Source organism: Acipenser ruthenus, chromosome 23 (assembly GCF_902713425.1).
Source record: "Acipenser ruthenus chromosome 23, fAciRut3.2 maternal haplotype, whole genome shotgun sequence".
Taxonomy (NCBI): Eukaryota; Metazoa; Chordata; class Actinopteri; order Acipenseriformes; family Acipenseridae; genus Acipenser; species Acipenser ruthenus.
Window position 1 is genome coordinate 5,554,172 of NC_081211.1, and position 14,359 is coordinate 5,568,530.

Below are 14,359 nucleotides of genomic sequence, written 5' to 3' on the forward strand. Positions count from 1 at the left end.
GTTAAATGTTTTTTTTAGTTAAGGCACTGAGGAACCTAACCGAATTTGAAATGGGACAATTCACAAAAAGACAAAAGTAACAATTAGGGCAGAGGTGGTTAAAGTTATATATATATAAAAAAAAAATAGTCCTACACAACAGTGAAAAATAACATTTTATTAATAACATAATGCTCTTTGAAGGGCTTGTACAGCAACTTGCATTACATTCACATATTCATGGCTAGTTAAAAGTAGTGGTAGTATGTGTCTTATGCAGTTTATAATGCATGTTGACTCCCACATTTTCTCCTGAACAGCAAGCTAGTAAAATAATTGTTTTGCAGACGTAGAGGCTTTGAATACTACAGCGATTGTCAACCCCAGTATCTGTACTGAGAGCAAGCACTACAGTGTTTAACATGGTACAAAATGAACCAGCCCTTCTGTATCAACTCAAGGGTACCATTGAACATTCTCAACATAGTCGGGTTGGTTTTACAAGAAATTCATAACTAGCAATTTTAGTGCAATTAAAAGTATTGCTTAAGTATCCAGCTCAAAAAGAAAGGAGCATTAATAAAGTTGGTTTATAGTGTTTGAAACAGTATAAAAAGTCCTTTGTGGCTCATTGCAATGGGAGTGTTACTGGCATATTTAGCCTGTGAATATGAAGTCTGAACAAACCTGTATATAATGTAATTGAACAGTTTATTTTAAAATCATGACATAAGGGTTGGTTCACTTTTGCCTCCTGGCTGATACAGACTCAGATGCTTGAGGAGTAGTGTTGGCCACCACTGTACTGGGACCATAATGCAAATTAAAATGGTAACTAACTGCTGTAGTTGAGAGAATGATGAATGTGTTAACAGCATTACAGGGCGTCACATATGACAGTGAAGTAAAGAAATGTTTAAGACAAAAAACATTGTCAATGTCTTTATTCGTTTGAATCCAACAACTAAAGTAAATCTGCTAAATGTCTGTCAAGGAAAATACACTTTTTCGAACTAGGATTTTGATAATGGAAATGTATTGTTCTATATATGAAGAAACCCACCATCTCCCTCTAGGAGCAGAGAGGGGACATTGCTTCCAGACACAACTACTCAACATCAGGCCCATCCCCGCCCACAGAGGGCTTTCAGAGCAGGCCGTCACAAAGAGCAGTGGTTCTAGAACCAAATGTCCACGCTACACTGCCCTCTATGGGGCTACCATGGTACTACATAAAAAAGCAGGCTGTCTACCATGCAGCATAGAAAACACACAATGTAAAATTATAAAAACAATACATACCGCATACATTCTTACAGTACATTTTGCAGTCTGTCATTTTTGGTACAACCAGAAAAAAAAAATAATAATCATGTAACAAAAAAGGCTGGATTGCCCAGCAGACTACTTTAAATTCCAACATATTCGTTCAATACAATTTGAAATTCTGTCGGCAGGGATCCCAGTTGTTGCCTCGACTGATACAAACTCCAGTTGGGATCTTTCCAGGCAGAATTTCAGATCTTAATAGTAGAAATTCCTTGGTCATTTCACCTCGGCAGTAGCTTTTGAGTCAAAGCATGTTACTGGCTGAAAGCATGTCAGCCAATAGGGGAAGCAGCTGATTGGCTATTGACAGGAAAGAAGCCATTGAAGGGGTGGGGACAACTTCACCCTCCAGGTAAAATGACCCAGGAAGTACAAGACAGTCTGTAAGCATAGCTTGTAAACAGACATTTCTTTAGCCTTGTTTAGAATCAGATACCATTTTAAAATGCAATTGTATTTTCTTTAAAAACAAAAGACCTATATAATGAGTGTGTGTGTGGGTTAAACCCCAGTACGACAAAACTAACCATGGAACCTGCTGGGCAACCAATAGAAAACCCCCAGGCGGCCAGCAGGCCACCTCTCTTTCAGCATACCTCCTGTTTGAGAGGTTACAATCCTTTCAGTCTTTGCATAGAGAACCTACACGATCCTGGCAGGTAACAAGGGCAACAAGTGGGTAATAGAGACCCACCACTGACTAACAAGGTGGCGTCTATTCTCTTGTGTGCATGAGGAGTTTGAAGGGGGGCTGTGATCCAGCTGGACTAATAGGCAATTCACTCTCGCTCCTGTGCAAACGCATAGAACATCCGTGAATGACCTCTGTACAGACCGACCCTTCTACACTTTAAACAGCTGGTTCGGTATACAGGGGAGAAAATCAAGAAACTATTACAATAGACTGCCCTGAATGAGGGGAAGGTAAACATGACAGGGCAGTAATTGTGTGCAGGGGTCTCTCGTAGTAGAAGACATTTCATCTTGTGCAGTTTGGGCAAGAGAACTATAGAAGTGAAGCCGAACCGTTCTGTTTGCTCAAACTGCACAGATTTCTTGGGAATTATTTAATTAGCTATATCCCTTGAAATAAGGTCTTGGACTGGTCTGGAAGAGCATTGGGGGTATTGGAGTCTTTCCAAGCTCTCCTGTGCGTTCTAGTTCCCCAGGTACTCCTGGGCTTTCTCCAGCCCCTCCTTCAGGAAGCGGATGTATGTGGCAGTGGAGGGGTCCTCAAATCCCGCTGAGAAATCAAAGAGGTTTCCCTTGTCCGACTCCTCGGGTCTCATGGAAGTCATGTCTAGGAAGTAGTTTGCGTTGATGTGGTGAACCTGCAACACAAAGAGCAGGATCAAAACAATTAAAGGGCTTAAATCATACACATAGACAAGTGAATCTGACCTGCAGCACAGGAAGTGATGTCAAACCATAGCCAATTCATTCTACAGCGCAAGAACAACAAAAGAGTACCATTTCATGTGTTCCTGTAAAAATATATAATTACATGATGGAGTACAATACTATACAGCATTAAAAATACAAAGATAGTGAGGGCTCTATAGAAATGGAGACTTACCACAGTCCCATTGGGCAGACACACCATCATCTCCACAGGGAAGTTGTACTTCTCTAAATGCAGGCTGGCTAACTGAGCGTGGGCAGGGTTCTCCTTGTTGCTCTGGAACAAAAACACATTTCAACTGACCCTGGCCTTTAAATAGGTCTGTGCCCATCTGTTTGCGAAGCTATCTCGAGCTGGATTAAATCAGAGACAGAAAATGTATTCAACTTTGAAAATGCATCTGTTCACATTTCAATGTGAACAGAATGTTTTCAAACAAGAATGGGTATTGTTACTTGTAATATTTCCTATGAAACCTAAAGATATTACACAACAGCAAAATAAATATCCCACAATCGGGATGTAAAAACAAAACTATTATTATTATTATTTATTTCTTAGCAGACGCCCTTATCCAGGGCGACTTACAATCGTAAGCAAATACATTTCAAGTGTTACAAAACTAGACTGTATCATTAAAATTGAAAACGCAGTGTGTGTGCAGGAGTGTGCGTCAGTATTTGCTGCTGTGATTATTGCTGGGTGATTTTGAATAAATAGAGTAAACATGTTAATGTGAGTAGTTGTTCAGGTTACTTTTCAGTGCAATTGTAAATTACAAACAATTCTGCTGCAATTGTAATTCGAATTGCCCACAGGTGTGGTCCAGAGAGAGTCACTCACCTGCAGCTCCTCCAGCTCCTTCACCAGAGACCAGCTGCTGACGAAGCTCTGATTGAGCAGAGTCAGGACGGGCGAACTTTCCAGGACTGTCTCCCGGAGAGTCCGCCCCGAACCTGCCACACAGAGGGAGAGACGAGGAAACCATTACACCCAGCTCTGCTAGCCCAGTATCACATACCAGCTGCACTGTACTGCACTGCACCTCTCTCTCTGGAGTGATTTATTAACATACAATAGAAATCCAGGTAAATGACCTCTATGAACAATCACACAATTTAAAATGGTGATATTATGGTGATTCTGTGAAAGACAGTATTGTTAATGAAGATGGTCAATCCCCTCACCCCCCTTCACCTCAGCAGGATTGGTCATCCAAGGCCCCCCACAGCAGGAGGGAGTGCACCAGCTTATTCTCTGCCTTGGCTCGGTCAAAGGCTTCGCTGAAGGGATGGTACGAAACCTGCCAATGAAGGACATGGGTCCACTAAACGTGTGCACAGCAGCTGAGAATAAAAACCTTGAAGCCTTGAACTGTCCCTGTATTGCGTTGTCATTGGATTACCTGATCAATAGACCTTATAATTGGCTCTGCAATATAATGCCTTATAAAAGGGGGACACTGCATGACTCAAGTGTTCATTGTCAATATGGCAGGAGGGGTAAGATTAATATTTCATATGCATATCAGTTAACACAGGCTAATGCTAAACGTTTGCAGTATCAACACCCTCTGGTGCCCCATTCTTTCTGCTGGAGGAGACTTGCCTTCTTGAAGGGGTACAGCGTGACCTCCAGGCGCCGGCCCGCCTCCTCTCTCGTGATCTGCGAGAGCCACTCAATCTCCTCAAACACAAACTGGATTGGCTCTCCGTTGGCGTCCAGGCTGTCAATCACATTCCCCTCCTCGTCGTGAATGAAAGAGGGGATCGAAGGGGCGGCGGCTTCAAGCTCCATCTGTAACAAACGCAGATTAAATGTGGTGGTAGAACAAAATGGAATGGAAACAAGACTCCCATTGCATAGCAGTTTCACCCATTCCAGGTTCTGAGCCAGATTAGCCATAGATCAGGTGTGTCTTATTAAACTCATAGTGAAACCAGGTATGGATCAAACTGCTGTGCAATGGGAGTCTTTCCATTGAGGATTCCCGTTATACAAACCAAATAGGTATACAGCAAGATTATAGGGATTAGCTGCACATAAATGATCATATAACCTGAAATGTGAAGACAGGGCTGACCCACCAAAAACCCAGCATCAGCAAAACCTGCCGCACAGACCTGTCCGAATTCCCTCAGCAAAGCTCTGCTGTACCTGGGGCAGGTAGCCAATATCCACCTCCATGTTGCTGCTCTCGCTGGCTCCATACAGCCACTCCATGTCCACATTCAGTGACCTGAGAGCAGAAGAAATGACTAGTGTGAGAACAGCCAGACTGACTGGAGGCTTCGTCATCGGTCTGCTGTCAGGACATCCTCACATGTGCGATAACTTATTATACAACGGCAAGGATTGCCCTACTGTTCATTTCAATGGACTATGTGAGGTCAAAGGGCCTCACAGCCATTGTATATGGTAATAGGTTGGTTGAATAGACCCTGTCGAGCTCCAGTGCTTAATTAGCACGTACTGTACCCTGAAGTACCTGCTATGTAGTATATAAGCAAGTGTTTGTAATTGTTAATCGTTACTGATGAAAACTAAAGCAAACTATTAAATGTTTCACAGCTAACATCAGCGTCAGTGCAGTCTGCAGAGCAGTTAGTGACTTGTTGCTGAAAGAGTTCAGTCTGAGTTATAAAAGGAGCAGGGAAATCCAACCACAGACCTGTTGTTGGGAACGTGGAGACGGAATTCACGCACGTGGGAGGAATCCCTGGACAAGACGATGTTTCCTGTGAACTGACCGGGAGAGAACCAGAACGGGAAATCTGGAACATCGTTCAACTGAAACTCTGCGTGGATCCTGAAGAGCCAATTAAAAGGCGGCGCGTCAGCAACAGACATGTACACACACACACACACACACACACACACTGTGCTTGCTGGAGGGTAGTGTATATCCCTCAAGATATAAACGCCACATTTCAAGTGACTGTGATGAAAAGTAAGCAATCGTGACACGTACATATATGAAGTGCCCAAAAAAATCAAATAAATGAATAAATTGGCACCAGCAGCATCATGAAAAAATATGAGCCATGAATCTCCTTAGGAAGTTTCATCGCAAGTGGACAAGCGGTTTACATAAAACTCTAGTGGCCATATTCTGAAGCAGCACTCAAGTCAGCATTAACAAGGGTGTTTGTTTTCTGAAAAAGCTCTTAAGTGTGATACACAGAGAGGTATGCATGCCCAGTCCCTCTGCCTGCCCACCTGAAGACGATGTCGTAGTAGTAGTTGCTGATGGCTCGGACACAGGCCACTGCCCCCTGTGGAGCGAAACGGGTCTTCACAAAGGGACGCGGGTGGAACATGCTCAGGAGACTGTGAATGAGCACCTGAAACAAACACAAACCAAATCAGCAGAAACAAAGCGAGGGGGAGCATTTCAAGGTGCCTCTTCATGGTCATGTCCCAACCCACGCTTAAAATACGATAGATTTGTTCACAGTTTAATAGGCCCAGCAACTGTTTGCCCAGTAGACCTGGCTGTAAAGAAGAAAACTGGAATTCTCACAAGAATACTGATGGATGGGCAAAAAGAAAATGCTGAAAGGCTGGTACAGAATTACTATGTTTCCGACACTTCCCTCCAAAGTGTTACTTCCTTCACATTGTGACATTGAGATTTGTGATCCTCGGGACCACCGTATGTATCGGAATGCATGTTGCACAGTAACCAGCATATTTGAGCCCATGTCCAATGTGAATAAGAAAGGGGAATGTGATCTGGAAGGAACGCTTGATGAAGACGCTCCTCACCTCTTTGCACCGTGGAGCTGGGGGGTGGTAGCGGTTGTTGGCCAGGTACCCTGTGAAGATGTTGAGCTCGCTGGGGATGAGCCACCAGGACTCCCCCACCTCCAGCTTGTTCTTGGGGGGCAGGAAGGCTCTGAACTGGCTGGCAGAGTAGACTCTGGAGGGGGAAGCAGGGCTCTTCCAGTCCCTCAGCCCGCTCAGAGAGCTGTGGGAGACCTGCAGAGACACAGCGTACAAATGGGGGGTCAACCATCACCTTAGATCAGGGGTCTCCAACCCTGGTCCTGGAGAGCTTCTGGTTTTCGTTTCAACCAATCTCTCAGTTACTTAATTGCACCAATTATTGGCTTAATTAGTCAAGATGAACAGGTGTTGCAGATCTTTAGTCACTGATGATGTAAAGACACCTATAAAACCTGCTGGATAGGGGCTCTCCAGGACCAGGCTTGGAGACCCCTGCCTTAGAGGATCCAGCCACACTGCCCAAACCTGTGCATCATGACCACCAGGTTGAAACACTCAGGTACAGACAAACTTGTACACTAGTAATAGTTTAGAGTTCAAATGTTTAAACGTTATCCAAAATGTTAAGTTTATAGTTTTGTCAAAATGTCTAAACGTTATTAGAAATATGCATGTGAATATATAGATGTTGGCCTTTATGCAGTAGTAACTATCCATTCTAAGGTTATGTATCTAATATTCATGTTTCATTTTAAGATTAAACAAACATGTTTAATATTAAAATGAAACAGAATCGAACACCCTAATGATGCATTTACCTCTGAGAAGTCAAAAATGTTGTCTACTTGACTTCACTTCTTTTAGTTTAACCTGTATCATCTTTAAAGGCTGTCAAAAATATTCTGCGACCTTCATAGGTTTACTTTTCTTGTATATATATTTAAACAGTGCGTATTTGTGTGTGTGTATTTATTGAAATGGATGTTGGGATTTTCAATAGAAATCATACTCGTTATTATCTCCGGTGCTAGGACATGTGAACCCTCAGCATGTCTTCCATGTCAGATTCACATGAAGAAATGGGATCTATTGTTATTCCAGGGTTCTCTGTTCTCTCTCACTCACCCCCAGGAACCCGTCTTTGCTTTTCGTCATGGATTCCATCACGAGAGGCTGGAATTTGGCCACAACAGTGAGGGTCTCTCCGTTCTCATCGGGGCCCCACTCCTCCTCGGACTCCGCGGGTGGGGAGATACCTGGAGAAGGCAGAGAGCAGGCGCCGTGCTTTTACAGCTTCAGTAAATACATGGGCTAGAAGTCTATTTATTCTTATTGCCACTCTATCTGTCTGTGCAGCTTTCCTGACTTACTGTACATCACACAGACAGTGCTCAAAAAGACTTGTGTCCAAAACTGTGCCTTGCAATGTAGGTTAGCTGCATATGTTAGATAATTTGACACTGGCAACAAAGCAGTTCCCTGACTTTTACTTTTTTTTTAATGTATTAATAATCCATTTACATTTCTGTGTAAGACTGTCAAATGAAAAGGTTTAAAGAAGTTCTCTTTTTTCCAAACACATAGGTATCATTACAAGCCTCTATAGCAAAATAAGAATTATTTTAAAACACCTGTGAGTTTCTCTGCAATGGTTCTGAACTCCTCTGGGCTGAGGAACATGTCATTATCAGAGTCCAGCGAGGAGAAGAGAAACAGCCCTTCATTCCCCAGGCAGTGTAGGGCAGCCTCCTGAAAGACGATACACAGCTCTGAGACCTGTCTGCTTGTATTCCACACACTGCATCTGCTTCAGCACAACACCCACTGGAGTTACCCAACAAACAGGGGGGACGCATTCATTACATACTATATAAATGAACCCGAGGCATCTTTAAAGACTTTAAGAATGGCTGAATTAAGCTGAGACATTGCCCTCTTATAAAACTGACACATGCATTTCAACGGAGGCACTTATTTTATTTTGACAGAATTATATGAAATATATAGATTCCAACTGAGGTTACATTTTGCCAAAATCTGCAACTTGTTCCCCCACCGATACAAAACTCTGTTCTCTAGAAGCTCCAAATGCGATATATAGGATACCGAAGGCCAGCAGTTTGCTGGTTCAGTTTCTCAGGGATTATCGAACCCAATACAAAGATTTAACAGAGTATACTCTGGGGATAATTGGCAGTTGGTTGTGCAATTTATGTTGCGTTTGGAAATAAATTTATTTATCTGGACACAGGGATAGAAAAAAAGACTCCCATTGCACAGAGTCCTTACTAAAACATTATTTAAAATGGTTGTTACAGTTTTGTGATAGGGCTGCCTGTGCAGGAGACTTCCCTGAAGGAATTTGTGGCAGCCACTGTAAATCGCTTACACAGCTTTAGCACACAATAAAAAAAAACACTTCTAGACTTAGCAGTTACTTCAAGGCACACTGGTGAGCTACAAGTGTCAGGTCCTTTGTTTGCCCACATATTTAACACCAACATAAAGTTAGGCTTCATAAATTATATAATAAACGGGTCAATGTAACTCCATCAGATACTGGCGCTACCAACACTCGAGAGAGACACGTTAACAAAGAGACCGGTCATCCGACCCCTCCCCCATGGCGATGTCTGGGTTGAAGGTTTCTGCCTCGTTTATAAACTGCACGATTCACTAAAATATGTGTTTTAATCAACCAGGTGGTAACGCAGAACCGTCATATGCAAATACACATTTTAATAGCATTGTTAAAGTGAACGAGGGTTGGAATGCGAGTCTGCTCTCCCACAGGGATAACGTATTGCATTTGAAATTAATCAATAATAGCTTTATACAAGTGTATTTTACATAAAACAGGATATGTATTTAATTCATTGCAAATTAAAACAATTTGGTGTAAAAAAGCAATGATAAAATAAATAAATAAATAAAATCAATTAAAACCGAACGTCCCTGTTAAACAGTTTTGTAAACAATGTCTCGTTTGTTTGTGAACAAAGCTGCTTTTTTAAAAAGGACTTGGCGCTGTTACTGCAACAAAGTAACTTTTTATAGTAGGCTATCACACACCCTATCCCTTAGCAGCAAAGCAAAACGCCTTTGAATACAACAACACGCTCACTGTCTGACACACTGTTATTTTTAGAATTGTACGTTATATTGAAAACAGTATAGTGAAGTGCGGTCCATCTAAAAATGCTTGTTTAAATAAAACTTGCAGGAGTACGAAAGTAGCGCGTCAGTGGATTCCCTAAGTGAGCATTTGGTGCATTCATCTTCTTAAAAAGCAAACTGCTTTTGTGCGGTCGAAGGCGACCGAGAGAGAAAAACCATCCATTCTGACCCCATAGAGTAATAACATACACTGGAAGCCTCCAAAGTGCCATTACAAATAAAAAAAATAAAAAAACGATTGTACATTCTAATGAAAAAATCATATTCAGTTATTTATGTATACCTATTTCCAATGCACATTCGTTTATCTTGAAGAAGTTATTTCATTCCAAAAGAGAACAAAAATGTGCTAAATACATTTAAAGAAATACATATTTTAAAAAAATCACGTACGTGACGACTAGCGTGCAGCCCATCGCGGTAGTATTTTATTCCGAGTAGCGAAGCAATCGGAACGAACAAAAGTAAGAACAATATAGCAAGGAGTTTGGAACAGCGGCGGCGATGGGAGCGCTCAGGGTGCGGTGCTTTGCTTCCTTTTCCCGGCGACTTCGGGTTTCTATCATCCGAGGCCAAATCTTCCTTCTCGCCGTTCTTTCTTTTCCTAACGTCCATGGCCATGTCTCATTCAAGTGCCTCCTTGGGCTCGGAATCTACCCGTGTTGCAACCGTTCATGCTTGCTCTGACCCCATTTCTGAAAACCATGGGCACACTGGATGCCTTTGATGTCTTTCCTGTAGCGCTGCTGCTTGTGCAAAGTCTAATGGTGCATGGGAAAGTTATTCGTGTAGTGTATAGTGTGTGGCACTAACACAGTCAGCCACACTGTAGTCTTAAAGCTGCATTGTGCTCGTTTCCACTGGTCAGATCCCCAGGGAGAAAGCACTACACTGTGTTGTTACACTCTTAAAGAAACAGTACCTCTTAAAGAAACAGTACCTCGCAAACACGCCATTCAACATTTTCCAAAAGAAAAACACACAGGAATGTAAACATAATTGTACATAGGCCTACATGTTTTTCCTCAAATCATTAAAAGTTCTTTTTATTCTCCTAATAGATTACACTTACTTATGTTGACTCCCTCTATTTATTTCTGTTTGTAAAATTCTGTGTGCTCAACTACTATAATCCATTTTAGAAGTGAGAAGAAATATGAAAAATGAATTTCTCAGACTGTATCTACTGTATACCATTACCAATACATTGGAAAACAGATGCAAAATAACAACCCCCCCTGGTATACAATGCTTGTGAATGTATGTAGTCACATGTCATGTGATGCACTCGATCTGCATTAGCAGAGTGCAACTATTCAGAAACAATCCCTGGAAAGCAGGATCACAGTGACTTCACAAGAGACGTACTGGTGGATGCCAGTGCAACCACTCTACCTACAAAGAATGTTTCCCTGCTGTTCCTGCAGAAAACCACCCGCGGAAAGCACAACTCTTTCTGCAGCTTTTATTTGTACACATTCATATACAGTAGCATACAAATTATAGTCATTCCTAAAAGATCTGCAGCACAGTCATTACCTGTAACACACGTGCACATGTTTACCAGGGTGATGTGTAGCATAGAGGCAGATATCTGCCTAAACATCCATCAACATTATTTTTGGGAAATTAGATCTTAAAAATGTTCTTTTTTCTGCGTGGTGTGAAGAACTGATCATTAACACATACAAGGACTGGACACAAAATAAGAAACTCCTGCAATATATAGCATGCAAATGGTCTATTCACAGGACAGTCATTGTTATGCAAATTACATCAGTGAGATGCATTCTGTAATGCATAAAAGTCAACTTCAGATCTGACAGTTTGCAGGTGCCGTCAGACAAAATTGCCCAAATTATTGAAGGCATAATAAAACAATATGATGATTTCCAGTAATCCGTCCTATCCAAACAATTCTTCATGCACTACAGTATAAATATAAATGAGAACAAAAAGTGTGTGTGTGTGTGTATATATATTATATATATAAAATGCAGCCAAATCCATCCTTCCTGGTTACACATGGTGGCCCCAACACCCTATTCAGCATTGTAGCAGTTTACATTTTTGGTGTGTAACCCTTGCAATATTAATAATTAAACTGGATATCCAAACAATGCTGTCACATTTAATTTACAGTGTGGTTCATGTTGCATAGCTGATCAGGGTTTAGGCACATGAACAAGGTATGGTAAGTTGCTAACACTCAGACTAGTACATCAGTTACTAAACGGGTATTTGAAACCAGGACCCGGTCTTACAAAACACACTCTAAACCTGCAGTACTGACTGTCTGCTTATACAAAAAAAAGGACCATTACCCCTTAACTGCCAAACAGTTGTGAATGCTCAAAGACAGGCAATGTGCAGATTAACAAAGCCCTGCAAATGTTACTGTGGTTTTAAAGGGACCAAATTAGCGTGGTGTAATGCAGCACGGGGAGGCGTACTGGGGCAGACCACGCACCCTGGAGGCTATCACAACTAGACGACGGCAGAGGTACTGGGGCTTGCAAAGGCAGTCTTGTTCACTTCATCTCCTCGGCCTCCTCCTCTAGCGGCTGGGTTTGCACCTCCACTTTCTTGGCCGGGATGTAAGAGCCCATCCCTGCAGCTCTCTCAGCCTCCGCCTGGGTATAGGGCTCCTCCCGCAGCTGCTTCAGTCTGCAAGCAAGACGCATGGACAGAAAGACAGCACAGATCAGAGGGGGGTTCATACACGCTCCCGGAGGCAGCAGTCCCCATCAGAAATACGGTGGTTTAAAATAGTTCTACAATGACCCCATTGGATTACATTTTCGTAACAGCTCAGATATTTCCAATTTTTACGAACATTGCATTTATGATAGAAATCAAGCACTGTACTCAGTGCAACCCTTTGGGAGATTCATTTAAGCCAGTGGTACTCAAATCTGGCCCTCGAGATCCAACCCAGTCCAGGTTTTTACTCCAAGCAGGTTCTTATATTGAATCACAATGTTGCAATTTTGATTTCAAATCCAATGCTGTTTGTGAGCAGCTCACACCCTTCAATGGGGTGTCGCATTTGCAGTTCTCTTACCTGTTAAACTCATATCTGTCCTTTTCTTTCAGTTATTTTTTTTTATCACATAAATCCAATAATTGTTTCTACCTGTTTTCATCTGTTACTTTCACTGCAAACTCCTTAACCTTAGGACGGAAAACAAAAAACAAGAGAAAGACAGCAATAAAACATTACCTCCTTTTATGCACCTTAGTTTTAACGTGTTCCTTCAAGCTCCTCAGATCCACAAAGTACCGCCTATTTATGAAACAGAATATAAAAATAAAAAAATAATGTATTATATATATTGTGTGTGAAACGCCTGACTTGGAATTGCATCTTACAACATATACATTGAGTGTTTTATAAAATTTTAGGAATTACAGAACCTGGCTTTTGTCAGGGTCACAAACCAATGATTTATGACTTGAGAACTGCTTGAGAACAGCTCAAATGAAAATAATAACAGCACAGCAGGGGAACCGCAGGATGCACGGTAAGCTTGATGAGCAAATGTCTCGTGTTGGATCTCTGTTTTATCAGGGGTTCTCAATAAAAATCATACACAGAACCCTAAACAGTGCCGTACTCACGCGCAGTGCAGGCAGTAGTGCTGGGCGTTTCCAGTGACGTCATAGTCCACCTCCTGGTGCAGCAGCTTGGCCGCTACCTCTGGCTTCATGTCATGATGGATCTGATCCAAGTCCTTGGTCCTCCGTTTGGTTTTCCAGAGCTTCGCTATGTTCTTTTTCTTGTCGCTCTTGTGATTGCCCGTTTGTTTGGACTTACCCATGGCTTAACTCAAATAAAAATGTACATGTTAATAAATCAAGCTAAATATCAAAACACAACTATTTACAACAAACAAACAAAAACAACACTTAATTAAAACCTGCAATCTCTTGTCCTCCTAATTTTAAACTAAAATGTAATTACAGGTATTGTGTGGCAGTTCACTACAATCTTCTATACTAGTTACACGCTGCACTTCATACCTTATTACAACAGCTATAACAGTTAGGCAATAGGTAGGGGTGATATGATGTCATGTATACGTCATACTGTGACATCACGTGTATTCACTTAGTCAACTAATGGATATTTGGCTTGAACACATTCTCCACTTATCTCATTTACCTTTGCATTCAAACAGAAGTGGTCCTATCGTATTACACTTCAGCACCACCACATGTACCGTGAACTATGTCTGGTGAACCCAACCTGTTGTTCTCTATAGACAGGGGAACCGAGGACTCCAGCTTGCTTACTCTGACATTGAATTTCGGAAGAATTAAAGCTAAACTAGGATTCAAAACAGAAATTCAAAATGGGATTTAATTCCCCCCCCCCCCCCCCCAAGTTATGTTTTAGTTATTCACAATATTCAACATATTGGGATTACATTTTAATATGTTCACTGTAGACTGCATCTTCATTGAGTCTGTGCGATTTATTTTAATCTAGGCCAATTTATTTAGAATGTTAGTGTCGACTGCACGCACACTGTCGTCACTACAAAACTCTTCTACGCACACGCAGTTTAAAAAAAACCCAGAACAACGCTACACAGGCTGTACAACTAAATATATGAATACGGTACCTTTTTAGTAGTTCTAGTAGTTGTTTCCGTGTCAGCTCTGTAAGTACACTTCTGTTTTTATCCCACGTGTCTGACTTCCGACCTCAGCCACTGTGCATCAAACAACCGTTCCGGG

At 41.8% G+C, this 14,359-nt stretch overlaps 1 protein-coding gene and 1 pseudogene across 2 annotated transcripts; both read right to left on the bottom strand.

Moving 5' to 3' along the window:
• Nucleotides 1-142: 142 nt before the first annotated feature.
• On the bottom strand, nt 143-10,504 carry LOC117413002 (selenoprotein N-like; annotated as a pseudogene).
• Nucleotides 10,505-11,067: 563 nt separating this feature from the next.
• Nucleotides 11,068-14,356, bottom strand: LOC117413084 (zinc finger protein 593-like). 2 transcript variants are annotated; one of them, XM_034021826.3, is made up of 4 exons: nt 14,245-14,356; nt 13,238-13,444; nt 12,840-12,902; nt 11,068-12,283 (listed from the first exon to the last, which is right to left on the bottom strand). In XM_034021826.3, the coding sequence occupies exons 2-4, from the start codon at nt 13,435-13,437 to the stop codon at nt 12,148-12,150; spliced, it is 399 nt and encodes a 132-aa protein (XP_033877717.1). In that variant the 5' UTR covers nt 13,438-13,444; nt 14,245-14,356; the 3' UTR covers nt 11,068-12,147. The 2 variants fall into 2 exon arrangements, with proteins under 2 accessions (XP_033877717.1, XP_033877716.1); XM_034021825.3 differs by having other exon boundaries at nt 13,238-13,439; nt 14,245-14,355.
• Between the last annotated feature and the right edge of the window lie 3 nt (nt 14,357-14,359).

Bases quoted from the DNA above. Each gene is read 5' to 3' on its own strand.
- LOC117413084 (XM_034021826.3), bottom strand. From the start codon at position 13,437: ATGGGTAAGTCCAAACAAACGGGCAATCACAAGAGCGACAAGAAAAAG. The intron at 12,903-13,237 runs GTGAGTACGGCA...TTTCATAAATAG, and splicing joins CACTACTGCCTGCACTGCGC to GCGGTACTTTGTGGATCTGA. The intron at 12,284-12,839 runs GTAATGTTTTAT...TCTTGCTTGCAG, and splicing joins ACTAAGGTGCATAAAAGGAG to ACTGAAGCAGCTGCGGGAGG.